Genomic DNA, 14297 nt, shown 5'->3' with positions numbered 1-14297 from the left:
TAAACCTCTTATCTCAAAATTTGGTCAGTCCCCACATGGGTCGGACCTTTTTACAAATTAAAATCGTATTAAAAGTGTTGACAATGACTTGCTCTCTATAATGATGCGATGTTAATGGCTCAATAAACAAAAGTGTTGATTTTGGAGATGCAAGGTTCTGCACAGCGACAGCGATATGGAGCTATGTTTTTAGTACAAATGGATTTGCATCAAAGGAATGAAAGGAAACAGTGAAGGGAGTGCATCACTCCAAATAAAAGACAATTTGATACATATCTTGATACGTGTGATCCAATTCGACGATTTATTTTAAAGTGGATTATGACTCAATTCAAAGTGGTAGTTCAGTTCGAGATGGTATGATGCAATGAATTTCTTGTTGTCATTGCACAGTATGAATAAACTTTGCAATAGGTTTCTGTTAATGTGGTGATTTATTCAAAGGCATATCTGATGAAAGACGGTTCGATACATATCTCGATATATTTGAAAGTGAAACGATTCGGGACCACTGAGAACAGAGTGAAAATGCAGCCAGCCACGTTCTCGCTCACATCTGTGTATTATTTTCATAGGACGAAGTGAATCCAGTCAGTGATGCCTGCTACACACCCCGAACCTGCATCCATGGAGGACCAGCACGTCGAGGAGGGACAAACGGCGAACGTCCCCACATCAGGTCCCGTCACTGCCGTCCCTTCTTCCACGCCTCCTTCTCCCACTACGGCCGTTTCCATGGCGAGTACCGACAACAGCGTGATGTCCCTCTATTCCCCCGCCGAGGCCAGCCCGGCAAAGCCCGCCGTGGCGTCGCCCACCATCTCGGAGACGAGCCCGGCCGGCTTGCGCATCGCCTCGGCGTCTGACTCGGCGGCGTACGCCGCCAGCGTCTCCAAATCGACAGCGGTGGATTTTGCCTGGCCAAACCCGGACGACGAACTCCCTAACACGCTGACGTGCAAAGGTGTGCGCGTGACGTTGGAGAACGACCGCGTGTGGAAGCAGTTCTTCAGCTGCGGCACGGAGATGGTAATCACCAAGCCGGGCCGCCGCATGTTCCCGTACTGCCGCTACCGCCTGGCGGGACTGGACCCCGAGCGGTACTATAGCCTGTTACTCTCCATTGCACCGTCGGACAAGTACAAGTACCGCTGGAACTCGCCCAATTGGGAGGTGGTGGGCCCGGCAGAGTACCAGACCCAGGTTCCGGCGCGGGCCTTCGCCCACCACTACTCGCCGTGTCGTGGCTCAGACCTCATGAGCTACATGCTGTCCTTCTACAAACTCAAAGTGACCAACAACACTAAAGACCCCGAGGGCCACATCATCCTCACCTCCATGCATCGCTACATCCCGCAGCTTCACGTCATCCCCCTGCTCGACGACACCACACCGCCACTGGTGGTGGGACCCGATAGTATGACGTTCACATTCCCGCAGACGGAGTTCATGGCAGTGACCACCTACCAGAATTTCCTCGTCACACAGCTGAAGATCAATTACAATCCCTTCGCCAAGGGATTCAGGGAGGAGCGGGCCGGGTCCCACTTGGGCAGTATCCCGTTCGAGATGATGCAGCTCAACATGGAGGAACTGTCAGAAAGCAAACCTATGGACCAAAGGTAATATTTGGTTGGCCTCTGTTTGTTTTTATCAAATAGTAATAAATGGTTAATATGGGTTTTCCTGGCTCAAATTGAGGAATAGGTGGTAGGGATGTAACAATAAGGGCAATATCGTGATATTAAAACTGGCACAATATCGTCGTCTGCATGTTCACAATATTTAAAAGGAACACATCTGTTAAAAAAGTCAGGTTGATTTCCATTTGTGCAGTTCTAGCACCCTCTAGTGGCTACTTTATTAGTAATTTTAATTAGGGATGTTTTGGCCTTCTATGTTTAAAATCTATGCTAATTGTCAGATGAAGGGGAACCTAATTTGCTTGTGAAGCGATCAATGTGTGCTTGCCTTAGCAAGTAAGTGCCTCAATATTATTATTAGAGATTGCAGGTGGTTTATATGCATTGCTGTTATGAACAAAAGCACAATATTGTGCTTTTTTTTTTTTTTTTTTTAGTATGAGCTTTTTTTTTTGTTTGTTTGTTTGTTTTTTAACAATATTGTGATCTCCCCCCCCCCAATATCGTGATAATTATCGTATCGTCGCCTTCATATCGTGATCATATCGTATCATTTACCTCCTCCAAGGAGCACAGATTTATAAGATTTATCAGTATGTTCTAAGTAGATAATTTTCTTTTTAATTCAAAAGTTAAAGCATTAAGTTGGTTTCTTTCAAGGTGGTGCTGAACAATATTGCAAATTACTCATGAGACTGTTTTAGTAGCAGATAAGCCAAACTGTCCGTCGCTGTGTGCTGTACATAGAATGTTTGGAATTGTGCTGAATGTCTCATGTTTGAACGAGTACATGTATGTGGGATCATTAGGGATGGGCGAGTACCGATACCATGTATCAGATTGGGCCGATTGTCTGCCTTATTTCAAGGTATCGGTGGACAGGAGCCCAGTATCGGCTGCCCTCTTGTGGCTGTTTTGCAATCAGGAATTAGAAATGAAAGGAATAGAAAAGGAAGATGTTTGCTGCCCAATGTAGACACTGCTTTTATTAAAAATGGGGGCCTTGTAAAACATTAGTTGTTGAGCTGCATACCTTTTACAGTATCAAACCCACAGAAGTCTAAATAGTAATAAAGCCGTGATGTCATTTGAGTGTTCTTGTTGATTTCTGTATTTGTCGTCTCACAGCCCTCTGAGTGCTGACTCGGCTTACCTCGCCACTGAGCAAGAGGCCAGTCTGGTCCTGAAGCCCATCACAATCTCTCCCACCCTCAACCACAAGTCAGTCACTCAGCAAGGCAGACAAGCGCTTGGAGAGCTCATGCTTGTACGAAAACGTCCACTGATGAACGCTGACGATGATGTTGATGTTGACGAGTCACCCAGCAAGCGGCTGCACATGGAGACCCCACAAACATCCTCTTTGAGTTCTGCGCCGACAGTCCAGAGAACATTTCATAGGAACAACAGGAACGGGCGGTGGAGAAGTTTGGAGGGAAGATGGAATTTGGCGACCCCGTGGCCCTCAGCTTGCGGCAGACCCACTGAGAGCGTTGCCACGGAGCCGGAATTGGATGAAGTCGAGGGCCTCACCTTTGTCTCATTCGCCACCAGGGTAAATGCCTGCAAAGCACAGATGCAACAAAAAGTTTTTGTCTACTTAAAAAAAAAAAAAAAAAGAGGATAATGTACAAATATATATATAATATAATAAATAAATACACGTGCATGTTCAACATGCTGAAAAAGTTTATCATACCAATTAGTGACATAAAATATAAAACCCTTGTGATTATATATTATTTCTATAAAAACCAAATCTGCAACATTTTCACCTTTTCACGTACAATACTATAGTGCATTGTGAGATGTGGCGGCCATTTTGGGCTGCCGGTATCCATGGTGAACATAAACAAGGTTATGTAGTCCCGTGAGTGAAAGACTGCATGTTAAAATGCACAAAAGGGAAGGTGATTTCCTGAGAAACATAAGACCACAAAGCCTGTCTTAGATGGAAGGAACCCACGCAGACTTTCACTTCTCGTTGTGGTTAACACTCGTTGTTTGGGACCAGCGCCTCCTTCTTGTACCTGCTAACTGTAGCCAGCTAGCGCCGGTGGCTCCTAACATGGAGGGGAAGCCGCGGTGGGCTCCTAACATTTTTTTTTTTTTTTTTTTTTTTTTTGGCGTCAGAAAATTGCCACAGCAATGGTCGATTATGTCAACCCAAACTGCACAGCAAAATCACAAATACAAACACCATTCTCATATCTATGTTCTTTTTTTTTTTTTTTTTTTCCAACAGTAATTTTCAAGCTTCCTATTTCGAATAACACTTTTATTTTCACTTTTTGGAGCAATAAAAATAAATAAATACCTGCAACACTTTGAGCCAAAGATGCAAACACTTAACCCAGTATTACGTGGCCATTATTAGCGTATGAAGCAGTCGTTTGTCAACTTGTGCATATCCGTGTCACAGGAAGATCTGGAAAGTCACATCCGAGCCGAGCCACCGTCCAAGACTACGCCGATATCGCCCCAATCCTCCTTGATGACTCCCACCCAGCAAATGGAAACTGGTACAAAGCCCCTGTGTTGTTTTACAACCCCTAGCAAAAATTATGGAATCACCAGTCTTGGACGAGCATTCACTCAGATGTTTTATTCTGTAGATCAAACTCAGATAAAAAGCATGAAACAGTCGTAAGGTCATTCCAAAGTGCAACATCTTGGCTTTCAGAAACACTAAATGAAATGAAGAAAAAACAGTGTGCTGGTCAGTAAATGTTACTTTTATAGAACAAGTGCAGGGAAATAAATATGGAATCACTCCATTCTGAGGAAAAAAATATGGAATCATGAAAAACAGACAAAGAAAAAACAATCAAAAACATCACTAGTATTTAGTTGCACCACCTCTGGCTTTTATGACAGTTTGTAGTCTCTGAGGTTTGGACTTAATTAGTGATAAACAGTATTCTTCATCAATCTGGTGCCAACTCTCTTTCTCTCAACTCTCAATTTCCAACACAGGTTTTCAATTGGGTTGAGATCTGGGCTATTTGCAGGCCATAACATTGGATGCGTCTTTCTCCAAGGAATGCTTTCACAGTTTTTGCTCTGTGTCATCTTGGAAAATAGTTTCATCATCCCCAAACATTTTTTCAATTGAAGGGATAAGAAAGCTGTCCAAAATGTCAATGTAAACTTGTGCATTTATTGAAGATTTGCCTGACATGCAGGCCCATATCATCAAGGACTGTGGGAATTTGGATGTTTTCTGTAGGCAGTCCTCTTTGTAAATCTCACTGGAACAACACCAAACAAAAGTTCCAGCGTCATCACCTTGTCCAATGCAGATTTGTGATTTGTTACTGATGATAACCTTCATCCAGTCATCCACAGTCTATCATTGCCTCGCCTTAGCCCATTGCAGTCTTGTTCTTTTTTGTTTAAGCATCAATGATGGTTTCCTTTTAGCTTTCCTGTATGTAAATTCCATTTCCTTGAAGGGATTTTGCAGAGTTCTGTCACATACATTGACTCCAGCTTCCTCCCATTTCTTCATTTGTCTTGAATGTGCATTTTCTGTTTTCAAGACATATGGCCTTTAGTTGTTTGTATTGACGCTTAGACGTCTTCCTTGGTCTACCAGTACGCTTGACTTGAACAACCTTTCCATGCTGTTTGTACTTGGTCCAGATCTTCGATACAGCTGACTGTGAACAGCCCACATCTTTGGCAACCATACGTGTCGAGTTACCTTCTTCAAGAAGTTTGATAATCCTGTCTTTGGTCTCAAGAGACATCTCCCTTGTTGGATTCTTGCCAATCCACTTGGTCCAGAACCTCTCCAAGGTGTGATTACTGCACTGTTTTTAACTGCTGACTCACGAGCAGATGTAATTTGAGGCAGGTGTCGAATTAAGGAAAGGAAATTGACTGAGTGTGTCTTGAAAAGCGAAGTACGCATTAAGTTTGCGCATGCGCGAGGGAAAAAAACGAGGCTACCAACTACCTTATCAATTTGAATGCCGGAGATTAGAGTGGTGACAATCTTTGCCTAACTGTACACTATACAGCTTGCAAGTCAAATTCCCCGATATCAGTAAACCACATGCTATGCATGTTAATAAAAAAACAGCAACTTTCCAACCCTTGAAACGTTTCTACCAGAGCCGATTCCATCGGATCCAATTCATTTTCAATGACCGTTTGGTAGCTTCGCCTACCCACAATTAGTGTTGTTCCGATACCGATACTGGTATTGGCAGAGGCCCCGATACTGCATTAAAGCAGTGGTATCGGTATCGGTGAGTACTTACAAGTAACATGCTGATACCATTAATTCCGACACTAATATAGGACTTTGCATGCAGCATCTTGTGTCTTGCTCGTGCACGACATTCATTGATTTGGGACATGTTCACTGCGTGCCGATCTAAGAAATCCTTTTGGCACTTGAATGCTCTGAACCAATGGCAGGACAGCTTTTTCATGTTGAGAGAAAAAAAAAAAAACCTTAGGTATCGGCATCGGCCTATACTGCAAAGCTGGGTATCGGAAATCGGTATCGGGGGCCAAAAAACGGTATCGGAACAGCACTACCCACAATGCACCACGCCGCTACCCGTAATGCACCTTGAATTCGAGATGGGCACTTCGCTTATTTTCTGCTCAAAATTGAGTGATTCCATATTTTTTTTCCTCAGAATGGAGTGATTCCATATTTATTTCCCTGCACTTGCTCTATAAAAGTAACATTTACTGACCGGCACAATGTTTTTTCTTAATTTCTTTTAGTGTTACTGAAAGCCAAGATGTTGCACTTTGGAATGACCTTATGACTGTTTCATGCTTTTTATCTGAGTTTGATCTACACAATTAAATGTCTGAGCGCTCGTCCAAGACTAGTGATTCCATACTTTTTGCTCGGGGTAGTACAGCTGTTCTACCTTTTGTTTGCCATCTCGAAAATCGAATCATTTGACATATTACAGAGGAGGCCGTTCCAGTGACGGCCGAGGAGAAGACCCCGGAGACAATCGAGAACAAGATTAGTCGCCTTGAGGCCATCTTGCTACAGGACCTCAAAGTTGCCAAGCACAGGCAGGTGATCCATCCTGTCCTGCAGGAGGGTGAGCGGACACACTCACACTTAGATAATTATTACATTACTGTTATGATCATAAAATCTAACATGACTTGGGTTCTCTTTCAGTGGGCTTGAAGTTGAGCTCTCTGGACCCCAGTATGCCCATTGACCTGCTCTATTTGGGGGTTCGCCTGCCACTGCCACCCCTCAAACTACCAACACAGGACCATGACGGTAAGTCAGCACATGCTGGCTATACTGTAACTCATCCCAAAATGCGGACTAGCCAATCATAGCGTAGAACAGGAAACATTTACCGATACGTAATGACAATCCTTAATAAATCTACATTTGAGAGGTTCAACAATTTAGCATCCTAAAAAGAGCCTCGGCACGTCCATGTCTGTTGTTGAAGAGCTCTCATTTAGAGTTGTACAGGTGAGTCATGTGAACCAAAACATACTTGAGGTCAAAAAGTTGCCAACATGATGATAAATCACTGCTTTGCAATGTATACATGTTGTTGATTACGTGATTACCTTCCACCAGGCTGCTTTCTAGTCATCCACAAAGCAATGCAAAATTGATTATGCACAGAGATAAACAATTCTTAGTCGGAATTCAACTGTCTAGCTAAAATAGTCACGAGTGTGGTTTAAAAAGTTGCTTAATTATAGCAATCAAATTTCATAGCTGGCAACACAGAATTTGGTTTTGTAAACTCGCTCGTCTGTTTGCAGCTGTGTTGTTAGTGGAATATTTAAATACAACACATTTTTTGTTTGAGAATGACCGCCAGTGCTAATGCGAGTGTTAATGTAAAGTCCCGTTAGCATGCTAATGGTAATTAGCATTGACCACCAGGACTGATATTCCTTCACATAACCAATATTCACACACAAATCATAGAAAGACAACATTAGATTCTTCTAAATCTGTGAAAAGTGTCTTATATTGATAATTGCAACTTTCTTCTTTTACGCTCATCATAATGTAAAGTGTGTCCTCCACGCACGCACGGCACCACACTGCCACTAAGTGGCCATAGCAGGAACAGCCGGTACAAAAAGGTCTTCTCGATTAAAATGAATGAATGAACGTTGATTAGGCTGTGATAGTAGTTTTGAGTAGTTCAATAAATTGAAAAAAAAAACGTTTTGAAATCAATTAATATATCTCAATATCAATCAAAATAATCGGGAATTATTTTTCCCATAATCACCCAGAATTAGAAGCCACTATAGTGATTAATAAAAAAAAAAAGAAAATCCTCAAATTAATCAATAAAACGGCCTGAGCTAGTTCATGTGGCCTTGTGAACATAACACCTTGATGCAGCACGTTTGCTTTGCAGGTGAGGGATTGGCTTTCATCTCCCGAACAGGAAAAACGAGTGACGTGACCAAAATAAAGGGTTGGAAGAACAAGTTTGTTCAAAGCAAGCAGTCAAGTGATGGTGAGGTGGCTTCGAGCTTCTCTTGAGTCCCAAACTGCTTTCTAAATATGACCTCATTATCATTTTGATTCTTTTTTTCCCAGGCTCCCAGAAGAACATGTCGGCCTTCTGCAGCAACATGCTGGACGAGTACCTGGAGAGCGAGGCCCAGCAGATCAGCGAGCGCGCAGCCGCCTTCTCCACCGGCCCCGAGGCCCCCGTGGCCTACCAGCTGCCCGCCAAGAGCGCCAGCTACGTGAAGACGCTGGACAGCGCCCTCAAGCGCCGCAAGACCACCGCCGACATCATCAACAAGCCCTGCCCGCGCTCCTTTAAGCCGCTTCTTTACGATGCGTTGACGTCGGCGCCTCCAAATCTGCCGAAAACTGCGACCGCCGACGCTTGCAGTGCTTCTAGTTCACAGAGGTAACAACTTGGCGGCGGTTTCATTTTATTCTTGGGAAGTCTCGAGCAGCTTTTAATGAACTCTTCTGCCAGCCGATGGCAAAAAATCAATGCGATAAAATGTTTTTGCGTCTTCCTATCTCCTGGCGGATAGCCCGGCGCAGGCTTCCACGCCGATGTCTACCATCAAATCAGTCACCCCACCCACAGCCCAGCAGAAACTGTTGGAGATTGAGAACAATGTCGCCAGACAGGGTCGTGCCCGAACGAGTCTGACGCCAGCAAGGGTCTCGGCCTCGCTAGCTGTGATCCTTACCAAGAAGGTACCAAATAAATATCAGCTGTTGTTAATTTTTTTTTGAGGGAAATGTGGAAAAAATGTGTTAAAATATATTAAAAATCTGAAAATAAATCCTAAATAAAAAATACATCATGAAATGTAACAAAAACAGATTAGAAATGAATCTTATAAATACAAAAATAAATAGTAAAAATTGGTGGGGTGGTTCGCAAGTCCGCCTCCCAGTACTGAGGACACGGGTTCGAGTCCAGGCTCCGGCCTTCCTGGGTGGAGTTTGCATGTTCTCCCCGTGCCCGCGTGGGTCTTCTCCGGGTACTCCGGTCTCCTCCCACATTCCAAAGACATGCATGGCAGGTAAATTGGGTGCTCCTAATTGTCCCTGAGTGTGGATGGTTGTTCTGCAATTGGCTGGCAACCAGTCCAGGGTGTACCCCGCCTACTGCCCAATGCCAGCTGAGATAGGCTCCAGCAACCCTTGTGAGGAACAAGCGGTTCAGAAAATGGATGGATAATTCTATACTTGTAAATTAAAAAGATTCTGAAGTGATTTAAAGTACAGTAAGTCAGGTCTTTCATAAATGTAAGAAAATACTACTAAATTCATGTGAATAGTAAACATCAAGAAAACAGTATACAAATAAAAAACTTGAAAATTAAATTAATAAAAAAAAAACTTAAGAGATATTGAAATAATCGATTCATGGTTTTATGAATCGATATCAGGCTTGAAAAGGAAAATCGATTCGTTTTTTATTATTTTTTCCATTCACTGCTATTGACGGCTATAGACGTTAAAGATCCATTTTAACTTGGCTGGCAGTCAATGATCCAATTATAAACAACCATTTCATGGTAAATAGCAATGTCGTGTGACTCTTAACTGGCAGGTGTGCCTACAATGCACAATACATGATAATAAGCACAATCATGGTCATGTGAAGGTCAAGCAGAAAAGACCTTGAGAGTTGAATTCCTCCTCTTCCTCCTTCTTTTCCATCAGATGCCGCAGCAGCAGACTGATGAAGTCCCCTCACATCCAATTATAAGGATTGAATGCGGAAAAGAGTTCTGCCGACTGGGCTGCGTGTGCTTCAGCCTGAATTATCCCGTCGTGGGTCCGCTCCACTGCCGCCGGCCTGCATGCATGTTCGGCTGTTCTTGCCCCGAACAGACTACACAGGATGAAGCGACTAGTGGTAAGATAAGATTAGCAATTTAGCATCTATAACTCACAGTGTTTGTATCTCTAAGTGCGACAATAGGAGTAAAGAGTTTTTTGTTGTTGTTTTTTTTTGCATTTTGTCTGCTTGCAGGCACCAATACGCCGCCGCACAAGCCGTGTTCCACCTCGCATTCCAATAAACTGTGGAACCGCAACATTTTTGACGAAGATCCAGATCCGCTCTTTCAACCTCAAAGCAAACCTGTAAATCCCACCAAGCAGTGCACGGCGCATCCCCAGCAACTGGTAAAAATAAATCAATAAATAATTGGAGGTTTCCTGCTCATGAGTAATATCAACCTGTAACTGCAGATTCGAGAAGAGGACAAGGATCCCGTGTACAAGTACCTGGAGAGCTTCCTGACGTGCGCGCGGGTTCGTCCGTACAACAGCAAACCGCCGTCTCAAAACAAGATCGATTACATCCCCACATTGGCCACCGGCGACAAGGCGCGGGCTCGGCCTCCTAGTAAGCCCAAAAAGCAAGGTGAGAAGTTGAACCATTGCCATGTTGCGCGAGTATTATAACTTGATTTTACAATAACGCCCGTGTGTTCTTGTGCAGAAAACACAGTACCCAAAGAGAAAGTGATTAAAAAACAAATCGAGATCCAGTCGGTTTGTTCCTGGGAGAAAGACCGCGAGTTGATCTTGGAGACTTTGTGCAAGCGGCTTAAACAGGATAAACTGTCGGAGCCCTTCAACATCGGACCATATCTCATCCACCCTGTCACCAAGATCTTTATCCAGAAGCCCAGCGGGTCCAGCCTCACCTATAGGGTGAGTTTGCTCTGCCTACAACTCACAGTGATAAGTTGCAAAATTAATTCATTTTAGCACGTTTGGCAGACAAAAGCCTCCCAGCGCCAAGTTAGTTACTTGCACCCATTTTTGTACTTGCAAGCTTTTAGTAAATTAGGTCATTAGTATCACCACTGTAGTGCACTGAGTAACTTTTGTGATACTCACATACCAATTAGGGATAGACGGTTAATCGGCGGCGCAGATATTGTGCATTTTGACGAATATACGGTGAAATTAAAGCTAAAACCATTTAAATCTCAGGAAACTATTTAATTTTTCAGTTAACTATAAGAGAGATGCTGCAGGCCCTTTTGTTTTTGTTTGACATTAAAACAAAGAAATGTGAAAGTTTAAGATCTATGGTATTTACTTCTTTAAGTGTCCATTTTACTTATTAAGACGTACTGATTTTTGGCGCTCCCTGACCTCACCTTTTTTTTTTTTTTTTTTTTTTCTTTTTTTTTTAATGCTAATATTTTTCTCTCCCTTTGACTTGAAAATGAATATCGGATTCAAATATCGGTTATCTGCCTCTTTGTCTAATAATAATAGAAAATAATCCATGTCTTATACCAATACAGGCTTTCAGGATCTATCGTCGTACAATTCATTTGTTCATTTACTAATACCAGTGTCTTATCAAAATTTTTACCAGCCTGGAAGTAGGGATGTAACGATAATGGCAATCGTGGTATTAAAACTCCCACAATATATCGTCATCATGTCACGATATTAAAAGCAGCACATCTGTTAAAAAATGTTGATTTCCATTTGTGTAGTTTTAGTACCCTCTGGTGGCTATTTTTTTTTGTGCAGTTTAATTTTCACAAGGCATGTTTTGGCCCTTGTATGATTATAATCCATGCTAATGGTCAAAGCCAATATGTCTAATGGTCAGATGTCAATATGTGGAGGGACTCAATGTGTGCTTGCATTAGCAAATAAGTGCTTCAATATATATATTATATTTATATATATTTTTATATATAATATTTAGAATATTTCTTATATTTTTAGTATGAGCTTTTTTTTTTTTTTTTTTTTTTGTAAACAAAAATGTGACCTTTCTTGTATCGCCACCATCCCCAGAATATCGTGATAATTATCGTATTGTGATAATATCGTATCGTGATGTTTGGATTCGTTATATCCCTACTCGGAAGTTGAAATTCGTTGTGATGGGAAACACAAGCACCCTGTTATGTGAACAGTCCGTGGTGTAGGATAGGAAATGACATCACGTATCCTCCAGGTACGCATCAGTCAACCGGTAAAAGCTCGTAACAAAGCTGAGCAGCGGAGACCTAAAGAGGAAGACCCCACGGAGGAAGACCTCAAGCAGCTCATGCAGCACCTTGGAGTCAAGCTACCCTTTCTGGGTGCCGTCATGCTCGCCGGACTGATGGTGGCCAGAACCAAACCAGTTAACGGCCCAGATTCTGAACTCATACAGGTTAGACTCAGAAACATGGATGATACTTGTTGGAATAAAAACTAGGTCAAATTCCTGTAAATGTTGTTTTTTGATTTCCACAAATAGGTGAATGGCAAAAGCTACAATAATGTTAACCTGTTGCTAGGCAGCATGGGTTCACTGCACCCGGCTAACCGGCTAGCGGCGTACGCTACGGGCAGGCTGCACCCACGCACCAACCTTACTCGCAGGGTGGACCATACTTCTGCCGCCGCCGCTGCCGTGTGCAAAGTTCAAGCAAAACCTGCCAATGAAAACTCGAGTGCAAAACCTGCCACTCAAAATTTGAACACTACAGGCAGACTGCTACCTCTTATGATGCCGGTAAAGAACGGCGCTGATGCCAAGAACCATCCGCTTTGTACGTAATTTTGTATTTTTATATATCAAAAATCTGGTTAGAAATGAAGATTGAGTTGAAAATGTTGACATAAAAGTGAAATGAATCTTCTTTTGTCTCCTCAGTTCAATTGCTAACGCAACAATGTGTGAAAAAAGACCCCGAAAGCCCACCGTCGTATCAGCCGGCCCCCCTCCCCGCCGTCAACCCTTTCCAGCGGTCGATGCGCGCGCCACTCACCAGACCGCCCTCGCTGAAGACCCCCAGCTTCTTGAGCCAGAGTGGCACCTACTCCTTCAGAATCTGCCCGCCGTCCAACCCGGCCGAGAAAGACAAGACCCCCCCTGGCATCACCCTGCCGGGGGGCTTTAAAATCATTCGGTTACCCAGCACGGAGGGGCCGAAGGACCCCCCGACAAGTCGAGTAGCTCTGGAGGGGACATGTAACGAGAACGTGCCGGCGGCCATGAATGGATTGAAAGCGATAAAGGATGAGTACATGAGTTGTTCAGAAAACTGCGAATCGTCTGACTACGGTGATGACGACGACGAGAGCGACGTGAGTAAATGATTCAAAACTTAAGAAATATGTGTAGGTCCTGTAAAAAAAATGTCAGGAATTGAACAGGAAGGCTAATATTTTGACAAGGGATAGACCGATTATCGGCTGGATTACAAATCTGAAGGCCGATTAAAGCTGGTATCTCACTGAACGCTAAATGCTTGTGAACGTAGCGATTTTAGGATTTTCATCAGGATTTGTAAGATGTTCACCGTTTGTACTCATCGCAAAGACATTTTGAACATATTCAGACAATGTTTCACTGTCTGCAAAGATTTCTTGAAGCCTTTTACAAGCCCTGACGAAAACCCCAAATTAGTTACATTCTCATGCATTTGTCGCTTAGTGAGATAGAGAACTTTTCATTTATGGATTTGTTTAAATTTCCACTTTATAAAAATGATTCTGACGCTGGGAACTACATAAACCTTTTATTTTTAAAAATTAAAACCAAAATTTAAATTTAAGAAATTATGTTGACATTTTAGAAATCGGGCAGCACTGGTTAGCACGTCCACCTCCCAGTTCTGAGGACTCGGGTTTGAGTCCAGGCTCCGGCCTTCCTCGGTGGAGTTTGCATGTTCTCCCTGTGCCTGCGTGGGTCTTCTCCAGGTACTCCAAGCTCCTCCCACATTCCAAAGACATGCATGGCAGGTTGATTGGGCGCTCCGAATTGTCCCTAGGTGTGCTTGTGCGTGTGGATGGTTGTTCGTCTTTGTGTGCCCTGCGATTGGCTGGCAACCAGTCCAGGGTGTCCCCCGCCTACTGCCCAGAGCCAGCTGAGATAGGCGCCAGCACCCCCCGCGACCCTTGTGAGGAATGAGCGGTCAAGAAAATGGATGGATGGATGGATTTTAGAAATCTTTATTTACAGTCGAAAACTTTAGGTTACTATTTACTTGCTTAGTTTGTAATTGAGCTAAAACCGTCACATGTTGATGACCCTGGAAGTTCCCTGCAATTTTTGTTACAAATTTTAAAACAAAGCTGACAATTCTTTATATTTTTTTAATTAAAATAATTTTTTTTACACTATTTTCTCTTTTACTGCAAATGAACCTCAGCTTGAAATA

General features: G+C 43.1%; 1 protein-coding gene across 5 annotated transcripts in view; it reads left to right on the top strand.

The window, feature by feature from the left end:
- The window catches only part of mgab (MAX dimerization protein MGA b), a 41266-nt gene that overhangs the window by 23225 nt on the left and 3744 nt on the right, over nucleotides 1–14297 (top strand). For all 5 annotated transcript variants that reach the window (XM_077510585.1, XM_077510584.1, XM_077510583.1 and 2 more), the window contains exons 2-16: nucleotides 576–1622; nucleotides 2772–3198; nucleotides 4066–4165; nucleotides 6587–6724; nucleotides 6808–6915; nucleotides 8036–8137; nucleotides 8221–8542; nucleotides 8676–8844; nucleotides 9823–10018; nucleotides 10136–10290; nucleotides 10357–10531; nucleotides 10610–10824; nucleotides 12101–12301; nucleotides 12389–12683; nucleotides 12788–13221. In XM_077510585.1, the coding sequence (XP_077366711.1) occupies nucleotides 598–1622; nucleotides 2772–3198; nucleotides 4066–4165; nucleotides 6587–6724; nucleotides 6808–6915; nucleotides 8036–8137; nucleotides 8221–8542; nucleotides 8676–8844; nucleotides 9823–10018; nucleotides 10136–10290; nucleotides 10357–10531; nucleotides 10610–10824; nucleotides 12101–12301; nucleotides 12389–12683; nucleotides 12788–13221 (4062 nt within the window). In that variant the 5' untranslated portion in view covers nucleotides 576–597. The remainder of the gene's footprint in view (nucleotides 1–575; nucleotides 1623–2771; nucleotides 3199–4065; nucleotides 4166–6586; nucleotides 6725–6807; nucleotides 6916–8035; nucleotides 8138–8220; nucleotides 8543–8675; nucleotides 8845–9822; nucleotides 10019–10135; nucleotides 10291–10356; nucleotides 10532–10609; nucleotides 10825–12100; nucleotides 12302–12388; nucleotides 12684–12787; nucleotides 13222–14297) is intronic.

This window comes from Festucalex cinctus, chromosome 21 (assembly GCF_051991245.1).
Source record: "Festucalex cinctus isolate MCC-2025b chromosome 21, RoL_Fcin_1.0, whole genome shotgun sequence".
NCBI lineage: Eukaryota > Metazoa > Chordata > Actinopteri > Syngnathiformes > Syngnathidae > Festucalex > Festucalex cinctus.
Note: the sequence above shows the minus strand (reverse complement) of the source record. Positions and strands in the feature narration are given on the sequence as shown.